This window comes from Dermacentor silvarum, chromosome 1 (genome assembly GCF_013339745.2).
Source record: "Dermacentor silvarum isolate Dsil-2018 chromosome 1, BIME_Dsil_1.4, whole genome shotgun sequence".
In the NCBI taxonomy this organism is placed as follows: domain Eukaryota; kingdom Metazoa; phylum Arthropoda; class Arachnida; order Ixodida; family Ixodidae; genus Dermacentor; species Dermacentor silvarum.
In genome coordinates this window covers 420,078,830-420,098,335 of record NC_051154.1, presented here as the reverse complement: position 1 = coordinate 420,098,335, position 19,506 = coordinate 420,078,830, and the positions used below count along the sequence as shown (strand labels likewise).

At 47.0% G+C, this 19,506-nt stretch overlaps 1 protein-coding gene across 4 annotated transcripts in view; it reads left to right on the top strand.

Moving 5' to 3' along the window:
- LOC119437613 (choline transporter-like protein 4) overlaps positions 1–19,506 on the top strand; it is a 629,795-nt gene that overhangs the window by 209,781 nt on the left and 400,508 nt on the right. For all 4 annotated transcript variants that reach the window (XM_037704613.2, XM_037704614.2, XM_049660742.1 and 1 more), the window contains exons 3-5: positions 3,205–3,278; positions 16,386–16,464; positions 18,367–18,466. In XM_037704613.2, the coding sequence (XP_037560541.1) occupies positions 3,205–3,278; positions 16,386–16,464; positions 18,367–18,466 (253 nt within the window). The remainder of the gene's footprint in view (positions 1–3,204; positions 3,279–16,385; positions 16,465–18,366; positions 18,467–19,506) is intronic.

Genomic DNA, 19,506 nt, shown 5'->3' with positions numbered 1-19,506 from the left:
TAACACATTAACAAAATAAGCTTGTGCAAACACACAATAAGTATATATGAATCTTATGCTATTAAGCCAGCGACTGCTTTATAATTACACACCTGGTGCCGTCGATCTAGCTCCGTAGCAGACGACGCACAACGTTGTAGAAGGCGCGGAGTTATTTTTCTCACGCGATCCGGCATGTGCTGTAGCATTTCCATCATGATAGTTTACCAAACCACTCGTCAAGATACACAAATCTTATTTATACTGACAAATACGCGTTTTAGAAGCAGTCACAATTTTTTGAGCGGGACTATTCCTTTAGTCGCGGAGGAATTGGCTGCTGCGCTTCAGTCAACTGGACTCTCCTGTCTTCTAAAGTTGTACCCGACTATAGGTAGTGTCGTGCACAGTGGGAAAAAAAAAATGTAAATGATGGGAACAGTGTCGCGTCGCGCTTCTCAAGAGGCAACGACAACATGTCGTCGACCGCAATTGTCGACTGGGCCCCTTGGTCTTGGCCTGTCAGAGAGAGCTGTTCAACGCACTGTTCGTTTCGAGAAACAAAAGTGACGCCGGCATTTGCTTTCGCCCATCTCTTCAAACGCATTTCGCACCTCTAAACGCTCTTCCTCCTCGAGCAACGTAAATTAAGAACCGAAGCTCCCATTGCAAGCGCCATTGTCTCGAATTAGACTATGAATTGGATCCTTATGTGCCATTCCGTAGCCGCAGCCACTGTTTGGATCCAATCCATCAGATGTGCCATGCGAAGCCAGTCTCGTAGTGAGCGCGTGATCGCTCGAACGGAACACCTCTCGATTTAGAACTGAGGTTTGAACAGTGCGAATAAAACAAGGACACGAAGGAACAAATACCACAAACAAGTGCTGACTGCCAACTGGAAAAGACATGAGACCAGTGCACGTGGTGCCGTACTTGCATAAGTTGTCGCACAATCTAAAGAAAGTCTGCAACAGACATAATGTTAATTTACTTTTCAGTGCCCCGTGCAACCTTTCATCGATATGCAATCGTAGGAAAACGCTCAATAAGCGCCTGTGCACCATCGATAATAAATCCAGTTTCACTGACTGCACGCGCAATGTTATCTATTGGATACCGTTGAGCTGTGGCAGAAATTATATCGGACAAACAGGACAGTGTTTCAATGATAGAGCTCGTCAGCACAACAATAACGTGAAGAATGGCTTTGGAAGTCATTTAGTGGTACATTGCAAAAAGTGTCCATGCACTCCTATTTTGAAAAAGATAAAATTCATAGGGAAAGGAAAAAGTAAGTAGGAAAGAGAAATAATAGAGGCATATGTGTAAGTTTTCCCTCTCTCGCCTTGTCGGAGCTTTTTTGCATGATAGATTATGATGTTCCTGGTTTTGAGGATGTTTACCTATGTGACTTGTGCACGCATGCCTATGCTGGAAAAAGTATAAAATGGCTGATAATTTTCAAATAAACTTCCAGTTGGCAGTCAGCGCTTATTTGTGGTATTTTTTTCTTCGTGTCCTTGTTTTATTCGCACTGTTCAAACCTCAGTTCTAAATCGTGAACCAACTAGCCCTCATCAAGACCTTACTGAACACCTCTCGTTGCAGATGACTTGCTCGGTTTCAAAATGATTGACAGGAGCGTGTTGTCATTTTGGTGTCGCCAAAATTGTGGCTGCGCCTCGCGGCTGACGATGTCGGCGCGGCCTGGGCCATTCGCTTGAGGCGAAACTGAATGTCCGTTCCAAACAACTGTCTCCGATCGCACCCCAGTCCACAAAATTAAGAAGCAGATAAAGCGAATCTGTAGTCTTAAATCCTTCTTTAAAGGGACACTAGAGGAAAATACTAAGTCAAGCTTAAGTGCTGGATTAGCGCTCCTGTATCTCTAAGGCGTCAATATTATTGCAAACAGAGCCTTAGTAATCGAGAAATTGAGATTAATGCTGGGCACGATTAGAGACTCCCCCGGGACATTCAGGTACTTGGCCGATGACAAAGGCACTCCTCATTTAAATTCTGCCGCTAATACTCAACCACTCGTTACAAAAACGTCATTGTATTGTACTAAAAGACGAAATAAAATGCTACTTCACCAATTCTATTTCATTTTTAGAAAAAAGAACTCATTGACATTACACCGTTGACGACGACGCGGGCGGTCGAAAGGTTTCGTTTTCGCTGACTCTGCGCCGCCGGCGCTTTCGAGTTTCAGTAGCTCCGTTATCGCGTAGTGCTGCGCTGGTTTTGCTGGCTCGCGAACCTCGCACAAACTGCATGCAGCAGAGAATTCCACTTCCATGTGATCACAGAATGAAGAAGCGATGACGCGGGATGCCTGAACGGTCCAGCCCGCTTGACCAAAAGCAGCTGCAGCGGCGCATCGTACCGCCGTCTGTCGGGTGCCGTTTTACTCACCGGTGGAAGCAAGGGGCGATGATGGCGTATGCAACGTCTCCACTCCCTGGTTGGCGTGGCGGGAGATTTGAATTGCCATAAACGTATTCGGACCCTTCAGATGCAATTTTCTCGTAAACTAAGTCTTTTCTTTGCACAAGACAAGCGTTACGAGGTTTCTGGAATGGTATTTAAACAGTCTACGTCGACTTAGTATTTGCCTTTAGTGTCCCTTTAAAGACGTTTAAAATGAAATAAATAAGCTTATAAAATGAAAAAGGGATGTTCCAGCCACCTTCCTGTCACTTCGTCTATGTCTTCTTCTCGATTTTTTCTACTTCCAAGTTTGCTGGCATTCTCCAAGTATAACCATGTACCAACTAGCCCAACAAGCCACTCTCGTGAACATATATGTTCTTTTAAGGACGAATATGTTTGAATGCATTCCTTGTTCCCGTTCCTTGTGTCCTCTTCACCCACACGTGGTAGGATGATTAGTCCTTAACTTGCCCAGCTTTCTGATACGTGCCTTAACAGCTGCCCGACTACAGTCATACTTCTTTTGAAAAGCTTGTCAAAATCGGTGCCGAGACAACCGGTCATTTCTACATTATTCCCATGTACTGTTTGGATGAAAGTAAGAAATATTTTTTTACCTGCTTTCTATATCCACCACCTCAAAATTCCCAAGAAATGTCCATGTCAAATTAAACAGCCATGAAGGGTTTTTAACGATTTGACAGTGGTGGTCAAAAAATGTTTGGTACATTAAATGACCTAATTCTGTCGAGAATGTTAGCACAGAATGTTGGCCTGGCTTTTCAGGAGCTGCACAGACATCATCTGCCTCTTCCTGTTTGTCTTCTTCCTTATTGGATGGGCCATTGTGGCATTCTTTGGTGAGTGACCTGCAAGAATCTGCATTTCGGTTGAATTTCAGGGGTGTGCAGATGCTGGATTGTCTGTTTTTTCATGTCACTTATGTAAATCGTTTATTTCATGTTTATTATGTATTACTGCCTCATTGCTTGACCTATTATGTATTCCATGGCTAAATTGCACTTCTTTGCCTCCTAAAGCTTCTAAAGTTGTGTATACTTTATGGTGTTGTTAACTATTTCTGCGCTCATTGTTTAATATATCATGCAAAGATGCAACCTGCTTATATGCTGTGTAGAGGGAACGGACACCCGCTCGATAGAGGCGTTGTTGGTGTGTTGCTATGTTGTTGGTGTCAACGGATTTAATTTGTATGCCTGTAGCTGGATCCTTAGCCTAATGCTTCAGTATCAAGCTCTTGTGCAGTATTTTAAAATAGTTTGTTACAAGCACCATAGAAACTGCACCTTGGAGTAAATTTCGAAAAAAAAAAAAAGCAGCATTGTGCCTTCAAAAGGGCTCTTTTGCAGAACTGTGCACAGAAATTTATAGGGATAATTATGTAATTTAGTTCAGTTCATTAGCAGACTTTTTAAATTTTGCATTTGCATTTCTGCAAGGCTCGTCTTTTTAAGGCATCTCAAGGGTGAGGCATCACAGATACTGTTATAGTGGTGGTGCTGAAAACAGTTTTGTTGTTTCAAAAAAATGATGTCTAGGCTATGTGTTGAAATTCCTGCGTATGAAAATTAGGGATTAATATTGTAATATGAGATCTTGAGAAAAACAAAGTGAACTTGCCTGAGGATATAATTGTCGAGTTTTCAATGTGATTGTAGACCCTAAATGAGCACATCTCCGCTAAACTTATGGTGGTTTTTCTCTTTTCGCTATTTTATAATGAATTTCAGTATGAAGTCGGTGCTGGTCCTGTCTGTTCTTTTCATCCATCCTCATTCGCCGCTGTACAGTTATTTCAACATGTCTTACAAACTCACCCAAGCTTCCATGTGTTTAAGACCTTAAATGCAAAATTGAAAAACTTTTCATTGAACTCATCCTGGCTGTAATTTGTTATGCACAGTGTAACCACAAAGAAGTATAAACCATCTGTTGAAGGCACATTTGCGAAGCTTACGTAATGTCCTCAATTGAAGGTTATTTGAAGTTTATTTTTGAAGGCACTGTATATTGGTACTGTCTATAGTACCAGCTGCTTCAAGGAGCAAAATTTGTTCATCACGGTGCTCCGGAGATAATGTCTTGTCTTCAGTACACCATTACCAAGTAGCAAACATAAGAAGATGTGCAATACTCAATAACTAACTGGCCTAGAATTTACTAATTAGCACTTTATTTCATTGCTTGTGGGTGCACGTTGCACATATGGAATTGAAGCCACTCTTTGCATGTCCACTTAAGTAGAGAACCTAGGAACCCTGACAGTAGCGCTATCTGCAACACCTTCTTCCCCAAACTTGTGGAATGCTATTGCATGTATATTTTTCCCCAAAGCTTTCCTTACCCAGGGCAGGACAAAACTACTTAGTAGGACCAGAGTCCTTCCATGTTTTTTTTCCTCGTCCTCGAGCTGTTGCACTTGATGGTGACATCGCTTCTTGAATCGGAGTATACGCGCGCCAGCTGGACGTCCTCCGTGGCTCGAGGCTTCTGGTCACGAAACTGCCGCCTCAGTTTCATATAGAGCCAGTGCCAGCCACTAGAGACGCAACCGTGCATGAGAGGGCATGCGAACACCGCTACCACTGTGGTTGTGTGTGGGGCAGCCTCAGTATTCTAGGTTTCTCAACTTCCGCAACTGTCGCTTTACTTTCATGTAACACGGCGGCCGCATTTCGATGGGGGCGAAATGCAAAAACACCCGTGTACTTCGATTTAGGTGCACATTAAAGAACCCCAGGTGGTCTAAATTTCCGGAGTCCCCCACTACGGCGTGCCTCCTAATCGGATCGTTATTTTGGCAAGTAAAACCCCATAATTTTTTAAAACTTTCATGTAACGATGTTTAACATTCCACATGCTTAAATAACTGCCTCAGCGCGTCTTCTGCCATGAAATAAGCGCCCGGGAAGAAAAAAAAAAAAATACCGCTCATAACTTGGACTTTGCGGCGGTCTCAGTCCAAAAAAAAAATACGGGGATTTTAAGAGCCAGAACCGCGATACGATTATGAGGCACGCCATAGTGGGGGACTCGGGATTAAATTTGACTACCTGGGATCCTTTAAAATGCACCTAAATTTAAATAAACGAGTGTTTTGCATTTCGCCCCCGTTGAAATGCGTCCGCTGTGCACTGCCGAGCAGTCTCAGTCCAGATTTCTTCTTCATTGCCGTTCGCCTCAACACTTCGGTAGGCTCCGCTTTTTAATATTTGCCTGAAATTAAACATCGCGCATTCTCAACAAAGTGCCAGTGGTCCAACTTATCACCAGACGCAAACATAGGGGCTGTTGCACCCCTGCAAGTAAGCGCCTAATCTCGGTTGCGCATAGCGCCAGATAGTTTGCCGAGCACAGCTGTTCACTTTCTCTTAAACTAAGGGCAGTATCTTATCAGGAGATCAAAAGAATGAAATTGTTATTGCTAAGGGCTGCTTCCGTAGAATACTTAATGACAAAGAAAAGGAAATTGAGCTGCTCCGTGCGCTTCCGATTTCTCTGCACAGCGATGCCATTTCTCAATGAGATTTAGGTAGGATAAATGCAGGACAAACTTCACTACTAAATGTCTTAGGTGCGGCTTTTAGCAACATATTAAGGTGAACGTGAAATGTTAGGTCCTGCACAGTTGAAACTGTATTGTAATTAGGCAATAGCCTTAGCAAGCAGTCGTTTAGACACGTCAGTAAGCCCAGCACTTATTCACGCTGCTCGTGGTTTTGACGCAGAAATGACGAGACTAGGTATTTTGGTTCTTAATGCGCAACTATTTACAAGATGTTAAAATATTGTAATCATCTGTCCTGATATTCTTATCATGGTTCAAAAAAAAGAAACAGCTTTATAATTCGATTAAGAAAAGAACTAAAACGTGTTGGTGCAAAAACAACATACAAGTACGATCATTTATCATGTAAAATAAGTGGAATACAGACAGCACCCGCCGGGGTAGCTCAGTCAGCTAAGGCGTTGCGCTGCTGAGCTCGAGATCGCGGGATCGAATCCCGGCCGCGGCGGCCGCATTTCGATGGAGGCGAAATGCAAAAACGCCCGTGTGCTTGCGTTGTAGTGCACGTTAAAGAACCCCAGGTGGTCAAAATTAATCCGGAGCCCTCCACTACGGCGTGCCTCATAATCAGAACTGGTTTTGGCACGTAAAACCCCAGAAAGAAGAAGGAATACAGACAGCACAAAGAGGCGCTTCTATCCGGAACGGCACCCCGGCACGCAACACTTGTTCGGCATTGTTGTCCCACCCAGCCACTTCGTCCAGCAATAGAAAAATAGTGCAGCACATGCACAGAATGCACCCGATCACTCAGCTCGCTTGGCACCGCGCAAGCGTTTCGGTACGCGAACGATGCCCTCTGTGGCACAGTGGCGCCATGTCACGGCAGCTTAGGCAGCATATGAATCTGTCCCATAGTGTGACGGCGGAGTTTCGTGACCAGAAAAAGATGGAAGGACTCTGGTAGGACTCAGTCACAGATTTCTGAATTGAAATCTGGTGGTGGCATGAGGATTCCTGCTAAGTTGAGATACTTTAACACTGACTTAGTTGAGTCTTGAACTTGGAACATGCATCATTGAGTATTGCGACCCTGTTACTGTAAACCAGTCAGGACTAGGGAAAATGTTTACTGTATCAGGAATTTTACTACAAGGGGAGTCACTCTGAATGCTTGGTACAGCCAACAAAATTGCTTTAAGCACTTGTACAAGTCTTCATTAGCCAATCAGCAGATGTCAAGAATATAGAAATATAAGTTGCACATTAGTGGGGAAGTTGGTTGTAAAGGTCTGTTGCTATAGATTTTCTCAAAAAGGAAACACTAGGTTGCAGTGAAAAGTGCCAAGTTTAGCAGAAATTTGCTGTAAACGTAGTGGTGCATCTGTAGCCTACAAATAGAGCCAAGATCACATTTTGGCTGCCCAAATTTCTCTGGGTTTGTGGATTGCTGTATTGCTTTTTTCCCCCCTTTTTATGCACCATGGGAATTGCAGGAATTTGCCTATTATTCTGTTGCCCTTATAACGTGGGGTATACTGTATTTGGAATTCCTCGCATAATGAGGGTGTACTAAGTAACTAGTAGGTAATGGTTGGTTGTCATAAATAATGTCTGCCACTGCTGTTTAATTGCCTAAAAACATTCACAGGGTTTCTAATGTTATCCCTAAGACGACTTGAAGGTGAAAGCCCAAGTGTCATTGCATTAAAGATAAACACATGACGTACACATCCCCCTTAATTTGCTTGGTCTACTTCACTTAGTCATCCTCTTAATTCGCTTAGTCATCCACTTAATTCGCTTAGGCAGCCATCTTAATTCGCTTTGTCATCCATCTTTATCATCCGTCTTGCTTGCTTATGGGGGTGTGATGATGAGCCGCACACCATCAAAAGTTTTGTGAGCTTTTGCATATAGGCATTTGATGATGATAGTTTTTGTACCTTTTGTGTTGTTGACGCATTTTTGCTCAAGGACTTTAAAGGTCAACTGAACGATGAGACATATGGCTTTTGCCTTAATAAGGACATTGCTATCGGCACAGCCCTGTCTTCAAGAAAATTGGCTCTTCTGCCTTGAAGCAGCTGGCCTTCCTTAAAGATGAACACCTCAAGAACTAGCTGCACGACTGTTGGCTTCTCTTTTTGCCTACTACAAAGCCTTTTCCAAAGCTGTTGTGGTTGTTTGTGCGTGTGTCCCAGAAATAGAGCTTGGCATGCACCATGTGACAATTGTGCAGGAGGTGGTTTCACCAAGAAGCATATTGCAGGGTTCGCACAGCCCCTTGAAATCCTTGAATATCCTTTATATTGACAGTATAAGTTCAAGGGCCCTTGAAACTACTTGAATACCCGTGGGCTCCTTGTAATCCTTGAAAATCCCGTGGGATTTGTTCCGCTAGAGGAAATTAACGATGTACCTCCGCAAGTCATGCTGATATTTAAGCCCCTTTCGCTTACGAATGCCCATGAAAACAAGCTGTGTTGACTAAAGGGCAACATCAGGAAGTTTCGGTTTTAAATCTCGCAGCCCCTACGTCGTCTGGCAACTAATATGCATTGGAAATCCAATCCAATGCGAGACATATCGCTCGCTCGGCTTGCGTATAGTGCCTAGAATATACTCTAGTGTGCCGTCCACCGAGAGTCTCCAACGCGGGACGGTGGCGCGGGCTGTGATGCCTGCCGCCGCGGGCCACCAGACGGCGATGCCTGTCGGCACCATGCTAAATCCTGCGGTGTTCGACTCGCGTTCGTTTGCGAGGCATTGATTGCTACGCGTCGATTGCAATGCTTAGTTCATTTATCGCCTTGCTGCCGCTTTCGTTGCAGTCTTTTCTTATTGTGAGTGGGTTTTTTGCATCTATGTGTGCACTCGTCTGTCTAAAGAAACTTTGAACAGGTCGCGAAACCGCGATTTCCCAGAGACGCGGAAAGAAACGGCTCATCTCATTACCCAGCGCGTCCGCAGACCCCGAACGTATTGCGGATTGGGACAAGAACATAAGAGGCAGATCGCCGGGCAAATGGGGAGACTCGCGTCGTGTCTTGCCTGAAGTCCGCCCATGTCTCAGCATGGTCCGGCACAGTCTCGAAGTGCAGCACACCAAGCGGCCGGCGGCGGCAGGCATCACACTCGGTGCTACCGCGACACCCGCTCTCGGCACACTAGTATGTGTCTTTTAGGTACTATAGTCGGGCCGTTTGTCGGCCTCGTGCGCGCCATTTCAGTGAAGTTCGCGTTTGCGTTGTGTGTTTACTTTGACAAGATGCCAGGCGGGAAGTGCAAGTTTCAGCCTGCGTGGCTGCAACATACGGACTATCGTCACTGGGTGAGACCGGAACCAAGCGATCCTTATCGAGCAATGTGCGCATTATGTCAGAAGACGGTCGACATTGCAACGATGGGGGAATCTGCCTTGAAGAGCCACCAGAAAGGCAAAAGGCGACGAAGTTTCCGTCGAACAGCCAAAGAAAAAGAAGCGGAGATAACAGCTCCTGAAAGAGAAATTAATGCGAAAATAGGGCTCCTTTCCGAAGTCATGTGAGGAAATAAAATTACGCTAACACTCCTTGAATTCTGCCTTTTTGCATCCTTGAAAACCTTGAAATGTCCTTGAATTTCCAGCCAAATATTGTGTACGAACCCTGATATTGACACGTATAGATGTTTATCTTTCACCGGTGGCCGCTTTCCACCGGCTAACAAATGTTAAACGTTATCGCTCGGCGCAGGACGCGCCTGTATCGGAAGTTTCTAGAACGTTATCGATGCTTCTTTCCATTGCCTGTTGTCACCGACGCTTATGTTATCTGATTGCATGACTGACGCGAATTCTCTAGAACTTTCTGGAAGACACGCGGGCATCAGGGATTAATCTAGAACCTTCGATGACTCAGGTATAAAAGCCGACGCGTTTCGCCGCTGATGAGATTTTCGACGATCGCCGACTGTGTTCGCCGTTATCGTTGTGCTTTGAGTGTACCTTGGTTTTGTGGGCACAGGTTCGCCCAATAAACAACCAGTTTCGTTGTACAGTTTTACGACTGTTTTCTTCAGCGTCACTACTTCGTGACATCTGGTGGAGGTGCTTTTGTGTCCATGCAGCGGACACCCCCGCAAAGCCGCGACCCAAGCCCGAAACCGGAGGACGAGACCAACATCGCCAAGGACCAGCGAGCTAGCCGTAGGCAGCAAGGTCTTTTGCCAGAATACGGACTTCTTCCCGAGAAGACCACAGCGATCAAGGCCAAGTCAACGACCTCAATGGCAGCCCCAGCGTCCCCCATCGTGCTGCAGCAACCTCGGGAGCCACCGACCTTCCGTGGATCATCAGCTGAAGACCCTGAAACATGGCTGGAGACGTACGAGAGGACCGCGACATTCAACAAATGGAACGACGATGACAAGCTGCGCCATGTCTATTTTTCGTTGGATGACGCTGCTCGGACATGGTTTGAGAACAGGGAGACCACCCTGGTGACTTGGGACCTATTTCGCGAGAACTTCGTGAGGACCTTCACGAGTGTCGTACGAAAAGAAAGGGCTGAAGTTCTCCTGGAAACCAGAGTTCAATTGCCGAACGAGAGCATCGCGATCTTCACGGAGGAGATGACTCGCCTCTTCCGCCACGCCGACCCCGACATGTCTGAAGAAAAGAAAGTTAGGTTCTTGATGCGGGGCGTCAAAGAGCATCTATTCACTGGATTGATGCGCAACCCGCCCAAGACTGTGGCAGAATTTGTTTCGGAGGCGACAACCATCGAGAAGACGCTTGAAATGCGAGCCAGACAATACAACCGCCGTGCGCTGACAAACTACGCCGAAGCTCAAGCTCTAGGCGCCGACGACCTGCACGAGACGATCAGAGCTGTTGTACGGGAAGAACTACAGAAATTATTCCCAAGGTCGCAGCCTCAGGTGACTTCAATCGCCGACATAGTTAAAGAAGAGGTTCAGCGATCTCTGGAAGTGCCAGAAGCTCCGGCATCGCCTCAACTACAGCCGCAAGCGATGACCTACGCCGCCGTCGCCCGTCGTCACGGCCCCCCTCCGCGCTCGCGCCAGGGCCCCGTAACGCCGCAGTTCCGTCGTCCACCGCCGCCGCCGCCAGCACGCCCGCCCGTCGCCCAGCGCAGCTACCAGCGGAAGACGGACATTTGGCGCGCCCCCGACCACCGCCCGCTCTGCTATCACTGCGGGGAAGTCGGCCATGTCTACCGCCGATGCCCATACCGCGAGATGGGCCTACGAGGGTTCGCCGTCAACGCGCCACGTCCACAGCTTGGCGAGCGACCACGCGACATCGCTGACTACCTCGCCGGAGCTCAGTTCCAACCACGACGACCCTCACGCTCGCCGTCACCAGGACGTTACCTGTCGCCGCAGCGCCGACCATACACTGGCCCAGCGCAGGGCCGGTCCGTGAGCCCCTATCCGGGAAACTAAAGGCAGCAACCGATGGAGGTGCGGTTGCTGTACGACTCAATACCGAAGATCCTCCGCCGCCACCGACGACGACAACTCACGCATCATCACAACGAGGTACCAGCACACCGCCTAGCAAGAGCCTTGACGACAACACTTCGCCGCCGAAAGAAGACCTACCGACGCGACGTAGCAGCAGCGAAGCAAGCCGACGTAGCCGTGATCCGACGCCACGACTTAACCGCAACGCCAGACGACGGTCTACCGACTTAGACTTGGTAATCGATGGTCATAGCGTCACCGCTCTCGTCGACACTGGAGCTGACTATTCCGTCTTCAGTGGCCCGTTCGCCGCCAAGTTGAAGAAGGTGAGGACGGCCTGGCAAGGACCTGATATCCGGACAGCGGGAGGCCACCTAATAACGCCGGCTGGAATCTGCACAGCGCGAGTCACGGTTAACAATCACACTTACCCGGCGAGCTTCGTAATCATGCAGCACTGCTCCAGGGACGTCATCCTAGGCATGGACTTTCTAAACCAACATGGTGCAGTCATCGATTTAAGGTCCAAGTCAATAACGCTTTCAACGGACAACGCGATACCACCGGATACAGACATCAGTTACCATGCCTTGAATGTGCTAGAAGAACAAGTCACCGTTCCGCCTCGCTCCAGTGTAATGATTTTCGTCGGTGCCGAAGTGCCTGCAGATATGGAGGGCGTCATCGAGGGCGATCATCACTTACTGCTCGATCGTGAAATTTGCGTCGCTAGAGGCATAGCTAAGCTACGTGAAGGGAAAGCAAGAGTGATGCTCACGAACTTCAGCGACGAATACAAGCACATTAACAAAGGCACAACGGTCGCCTACATCGACGAAATAGTACAAGCCGGCAGTGCTTTTGCCTTCACGGATTCTAGTGCACCTGCAACGAAGACTGTAGTACTTGAACCAACTTTCGACGTCAATCAGAACCTTCCTTGGCATAAGAAAGAACAGCTAAAAGCTCTGCTCCTGCAATACAAGGACTGCTTCTCGTCGTCGTCAAAAGTTCGACAAACCCCGGTCGCCAAGCACCGCATCATAACCGACGAATATGTCCGCCCATGCCGTCAGAGCCCGTACCGAGTTTCGGCGCGCGAACGCGAGGCCATAAGGCAACAAGTCGACGAAATGCTACGCGACGACATCGTCCAGCCGTCCAAGAGTCCGTGGGCGTCCCCCGTGGTGTTAGTGAAGAAGAAGGATGGAACCCTACGTTTCTGTGTCGATTATCGTCGCCTCAACAAGATCACGAAGAAGGACGTATACCCTCTCCCACGGATTGACGACGCCTTGGATCGACTCTACAACGCAAAGTATTTTTCGTCGATGGACCTCAAAACCGGCTACTGGCAAATCGAAGTCGATGAGAGAGACCGGGAGAAGACTGCCTTTATAACACCAGACGGACTGTTCGAGTGCAAGGTCATGCCGTTTGGTCTTTGTTCGGCACCTGCGACTTTCCAACGGGTCATGGATACAGTACTGGCAGGCTTGAAGTGGCAGACTTGCCTCGTCTATTTGGATGACGTCGTCGTGTTTGCCTCAAGCTTCGAGGAACACCTCCGGCGCCTTGAAACAGTTCTTCAAGCTATCAAGACCTCCGGACTCACGTTGAAGCCAGAAAAGTGCCGCTTCGCATACGAGGAGCTCTTGTTTTTAAGCCATGTCATCAACAAGTCTGGAGTGTGCCCTGACCCACAGAAAACGGCGGCCATCACTGACTTTCCTCAGCCCGCCGACAAGAAGGCAGTGCGTAGATTTCTTGGCCTGTGCGCCTATTACAGGCGCTTCGTCAAGGACTTTTCACGGATCGCCGAGCCACTGACATACCTCACGAAGGCCGACGTCGAGTTCAAGTGGGAGACGCCGCAAATCGAAGCATTTGAAGAACTGAAGCGACGCCTGCAATCGCCGCCCATTCTTGCGCATTTCGACGAAAACGCCGATACCGAAGTCCACACCGACGCAAGCAGCGTAGGACTCGGCGCCGTGCTTGTGCAGAGGACTGACGGAATAGAAAGGGTTGTAAGTTACGCTAGCCGGTCGCTATCGAAGGCGGAATCAAATTATTCCACAACAGAAAAGGAGTGCCTCGCCATCATCTGGGCTACATCAAAGTTTCGCCCCTACCTCTATGGCAGGCCCTTCAAAGTTGTAAGCGACCACCACGCCTTGTGTTGGCTAGCTAACTTGAAGGATCCTTCAGGTCGCCTCGCACGATGGAGTCTGAGACTTCAAGCATTCGACATCACCGTCGTCTACAAGTCCGGCCGAAAGCATTCTGACGCCGACTGCTTGTCTCGCGCCCCCGTCGAACCGCCGCCACAGGACGACCAGGATGACGACACTTTCTTGGGACCCATCAGTGCCGACGAATTCGCCGAACAACAGCGAGCCGACCCGGAACTAAGGAGCCTTGTAGACTACCTAGAAGGCAAGACCGTCACTGTGCCGAAGGTGTTCAGGCGAGGATTGGCGTCGTTTTTCTTGCAAAACGATATTCTCCTAAAGAAGAACTTTTCGCCTCTCCGAGCCAACTACCTCCTCGTGGTGCCCTCAGCGTTGCGTCCAGAGGTTCTGCAAGCTCTCCATGACGACCCAACGGCTGGACATCTCGGTTTTTCCCGCACGCTCGCGAGGATACAAGAAAAATACTACTGGCCTCGCCTCTCTGCCGACGTCGCCCATTACGTAAGGACATGTCGAGACTGTCAGCGACGCAAAACACCGCCGACAAGGCCAGCCGGACTTCTACAGCCGATCGAGCCACCTCGCCGACCGTTCCAGCAGATCGGGATGGACTTACTGGGGCCTTTTCCGACGTCGACGTCCGGGAATAAATGGATCGTCGTAGCTACGGACTACCTCACCCGTTACGCCGAAACAAAAGCCTTGCCCAAAGGGAGTGCCGCCGAAGTAGCCCGATTCTTAGTTGAGAACATTCTCCTGCGCCACGGTGCTCCAAAAGTCCTCATCACCGACAGAGGCACGGCCTTTACGGCAGAACTAACTCAAGCCATCCTGCGATACAGCCAGACAAGCCATCGCCGGACCACCGCCTACCACCCGCAGACGAATGGCCTCACCGAGCGCCTAAATAAGACCATCGCCGACATGCTGGCAATGTACGTCGACGTCGAACACAAGACGTGGGATGCCATCCTTCCGTACGTGACATTCGCATACAACACGGCCGTGCAAGAAACGACGCACATGGCGCCGTTCAACCTGGTCTACGGAAGGAACCCGGCAACGACGCTTGACGCCATGCTACCGGACGTCACCGATGAGGAAAATCTAGACGTTGCCACCTATTTGCAGCGTGCCGAAGAAGGTCGACAGCTCGCCCGCCTGCGCATCAAGAACCAGCAGAGGACCGACAGCCGACACTACAATCTTCGACGACGCTACGTCGAGTACCAGCCCGGAGACCGTGTTTGGGTCTGGACTCCGATACGCCGACGAGGACTTAGCGAAAAACTCTTACGTCGCTATTTCGGACCATATAAGATCATCCGACGTATTGGCGCACTGGACTATGAGGTCGTGCCAGACGGCATTTCGCAATCACAGCGGCGCCGCGCACGACCCGAAGTCGTCCATGTGGTGCGTCTTAAGCCTTTCTACGCCCGCTGACGAACTTAGGTACTTTGTTACTTTATTTTTTTTTTCTTTATTACGTGTGGTTTTGTTTTCGCTTTCACATTTGTTTGTAGCATCGGGACGATGCTTTTTAAGGGGAGGGTATTGACACGTATAGATGTTTATCTTTCACCGGTGGCCGCTTTCCACCGGCTAACAAATGTTAAACGTTATCGCTCGGCGCAGGACGCGCCTGTATCGGAAGTTTCTAGAACGTTATCGATGCTTCTTTCCATTGCCTGTTGTCACCGACGCTTATGTTATCTGATTGCATGACTGACGCGAATTCTCTAGAACTTTCTGGAAGACACGCGGGCATCAGGGATTAATCTAGAACCTTCGATGACTCAGGTATAAAAGCCGACGCGTTTCCCCGCTGATGAGATTTTCGACGATCGCCGACTGTGTTCGCCGTTATTGTTGTGCTTTGAGTGTACCTTGCTTTTGTGGGCACAGGTTCGCCCAATAAACAACCAGTTTCGTTGTACAGTTTTACGACTGTTTTCTTCAGCGTCACTACTTCGTGACAATATGCAGGTAATTTCTTCGGTTTTCACTTCATGTTGAAACCTGTTGCAGTGATGGAAGCGCTGCTCTAATTGCTTCAAACTGCTCCGAAAGCGAAATGCTGCTACACGCTGCTCCAAAGTGTTATTTTTGTTAGTAACTGCTCTGAACCTGCTCTGAAACGGTGCTGGGTAATTCCATCTCATACTGATTACCAACTGCTGTGGCAACTGTGATATGTGACTGATTACTTTTACATTGTGATGCTCAGATTTATCAGTTTTGATCTCATTTCTGCCACAAGAGCTGACATTTTAAATGTATAGCTCATTTAGCTGTACTTTTGAACTTGACATGCAGACTACTTTGGTGAAATGTGAAGGTAACTAAGATTACTTGGATCTCATACCAATTATGAACTGCAATGGCAATGCTATGTTACTTTTATAATGTGTTTTGCTTTACCGGTTTGATCTCATTTCTGCCACAAGTACTGGTATTTTAAATATATAGCTCATTTTACTATGCGTTGGATAACCATCCATCTTCTTAATTGCTTGTTTCTTGCAATTTGCTTTGATAATTGTTTGTGCATTATGTTTCATAATAAATATTGGTAATTATGAGACGCTTCGGTGATGATTTTAACTCCAAGAGTCGTATGGCATATTATGCCATCTGCTCCGAAAACACCAATAGCTTCTCCGAAAACCCTTATGACTGCTCCAAAGTGGCATTTTTTCTGCTCTGAAATCTGCTCTGAGAAGTAAAACACTGCTGTTAATGCTGCCATCCGTGACCGTATGTTTCAGCATACCGCAATGGCAATCCTGAGCGCCTCATCTACCCTACTGACAGCCAGGGCAACATCTGTGGCCAGCCGCCCTTTGAGTGAGTGCTCCCCATGCTGATCCATTGACTGACTGTTGAGGCCATTCAATCTTGGAGCTTTTGTCTGACAAGTAGCTTAACAAAGTTGCATCACTGAAGATACCAACATTGTAGGCTAGTGAATGCGAGCCATGGCAAGACTATTTCAGTGAGTTGGAACAGTTTGTGGCATACTGAGATCTGCTTTTGTAAGGTTGCAAAGGCTTGCCTTACTGTTAGAGGTTGATGCTATCGACAGGCCCTCTGCAAAATACGAATTATTGTTTTTGTTTCACATACTGTGTGACACAATTGGCTGCGAAACGAAAGTGCATTGAATCAGAAACCGACACTAAAGCTTGCCTCTGTGGGCTTGAGACAGCCTGACACAGAAGGCATATCAAAGGAGCATGACAGAACGAGAACAGAAAAGCACATCCACAACAACAGTACTAGCGTTGACTAGTCCTGTTATGTATGCACTTTTTGTTCTCATACCGTCGCGCTGCTTCGAATGCCTTCAAGATAACCAAGTCGCCCAAATCAAGTTATCTGACACAGAATTGCAAATTTGGGCATCAACTCCCCATGATAAAAAGTAGATGAGAATGGGAAATTTCATTTGAATTAACCTTCTTGTGGTTCTACATGTTTGAGTTTAATGCATGCAGCTGTGGCGACCCTTGAGTTATCTGTCGATTGGAATTATACGGTTTAAATTATTAATAATGATTCCAGTGTAACTGTTAAGAACTAGAATATGAAAGTTTGTTGATTTCACCCTCTACTTGGTGCTTAGTATTCAACCTTGCTTACAGGACGTTGTGGATCCACTGAAGGTAAAGCTTAGTGATCAGTACAAACTTTCCGGCAGTTTTTCAAAAAATTGTTGGAGTTAAACTTTAGAAATGGAAAAAAGGAACTTGCGGAATTTGTAACATTCTTAAATGTACAGTGATCTTCTTGAATTTGCCCGCCGCGGTTGCTCAGTTAGCTAAGGGCTGCTGAGCACGAGATCACGGAATCGAACCCCGGCTACGGCTGCTGCATTTCAATGGAGGCGAAATGCAAAAATGCCCATGTGCTTGCGTTGTAGTACATGTTAAAGAACCCCAGGTGGTCAAAATTAATCCGGAGCCCTCCACTACGGCGTGCCTCATAATCAGAACTGGTTTTGGCACGTAAAACCCCAGGAAGAAGGAAGAAGATCTTGAATTTGTAGATCAGGGGACATGAGAGCTTTTAAAGGCCTAAGAATGGGCAGAAGAACATGAGCAATCATTGCTGATCCTTTCAGAAGGACTGTGCCTTGCTTGATGACTGGAACATTTAGTCATGCCGTCACCATTGCTGTGCTTTCACTACTTGGCTGTGGTTTTTTGCATAATTTTTTGCATGTTATCAAGTCATGTGAGTCATGCATACATATGCATGAGCATGTTCCTTATAAAAACACTTGTGAGTGCTGCCCTGTGTTAATACTTCTACTTGTCTACTTCCTTCTCCTCTAGCTGACTCACCAAGATGAGGACAAAAAATATATTTTAACTTAACATTTTTTGTAGAAGCTTGTCAAGAGTATAGCCATTTCTTAAGACTGTATTCACATAAATGAAAAAGGTTTGTCTTGTGCACTTGTGTATAGTTCACTTTCTTGCTGAGGGTAGTTTTCATTTGTTTGGTTATCAATATTGCTGGTGTTAGTATAGTACATCAGGTAAGTTTGTCGATTTAAATTATTGTCTAATGATTTTTAGTGCATATTTCAAAATAATGCATACCCACCACTGTGGGTATGGATAACTTTCTATGGTAAGCATTCCGCAGAAAAAGGTGTTAGACCTACTTTGTAAGCAGAAGCTGGAAGAAATGATGGTTTCTCGCTCAATGTTAGTGTCATGGTTTTGTTTTCCTCTTGTTCAGGGACAAGCAGTACCTGTTCTTTTTCGACATCACTCAGTGCCTTAAAAGGGCCTACAAGCCTGGTGACCTGTTGCCTTCGCTCATCTGCAACACTCCCCAGGTGGGCTCTTGTTTTGACACTCTTGACAGCTACCGCTTTCTGTCTGCGCCTCAAAAGCCCTTTTTCTTGTCTCATGAGAATGTTGCACCTCGTACGAGTTTCCGCATCTAACTGCAAGTTTGATGCGGAAAAGAAGGTACCGAAATTTCTATTTTCGGACCAAAGTGGTGTCGAATGTCAACTGCTGACGCCAGTTATCGTGTCGTCAGTTCTTTCACGTTTTGAAGGGTGAGTTCACATGTAACATACTACTGATACCACGACTACTTTTCGCTACTACTACTTATAAGTGGCTTCAACTGTACAACCCTTGTCACACTACGGTACACAAGTAAGTCGCAATCCAGAACTAATTTAATGCAATGCAATATGTGATGGGGACAACGTAGAGGAGTGTAGAATTAACACATGCCAGCACAAGCTACTAGAGCACTCAGGTGGATGTGCTCCACCAATGGCGTCATTTTGCACCAAACCTGCTTCGCCAGCTTGCGGCAAAACAAATTTCGAATGAAGCTGCTAAATTTAGCAGGATGTGCGCGCCTTCATTGGCAATGACACAGCCATAGTCGTGCGGTGGCTAGTGTGTCGCCCTAGAATCTGAGGATTAGCAATCCCGTTAGTATTTGGGGACGGCATTGTAATTTGGCCGCAGGAAAGTGAAAGTTGTGTTATGCAACTTTCACTTTCCTGTAGTGCACTACAAATGTTTGAGTTCTTCCCGTTTGCGTACTATGTGGACCAGCTGAAGATGACTTAAGTGGTGCTCATTTTGTGGGGCAGTTGGGAAGAAAAGCTGTACTCAGCTGAGTGAATAAGTCATATGGTCTGATCAGTTTGTTTAATTATACTGATGCATTTTAGCACTCCCTTGTGTGTCCTATCCTCAAAGCGAGCGTCGTAACCACTAGGCCATACAGCCACGTTGTGTGTGTCCTATCCTTTAATCTACATCCATTGTAAGTAACGTTCCAGGTACTGTCATTCAATTCCACCTACTTCATTTGCTACATGAGAGCACCACACAGGCTGTAGAACGC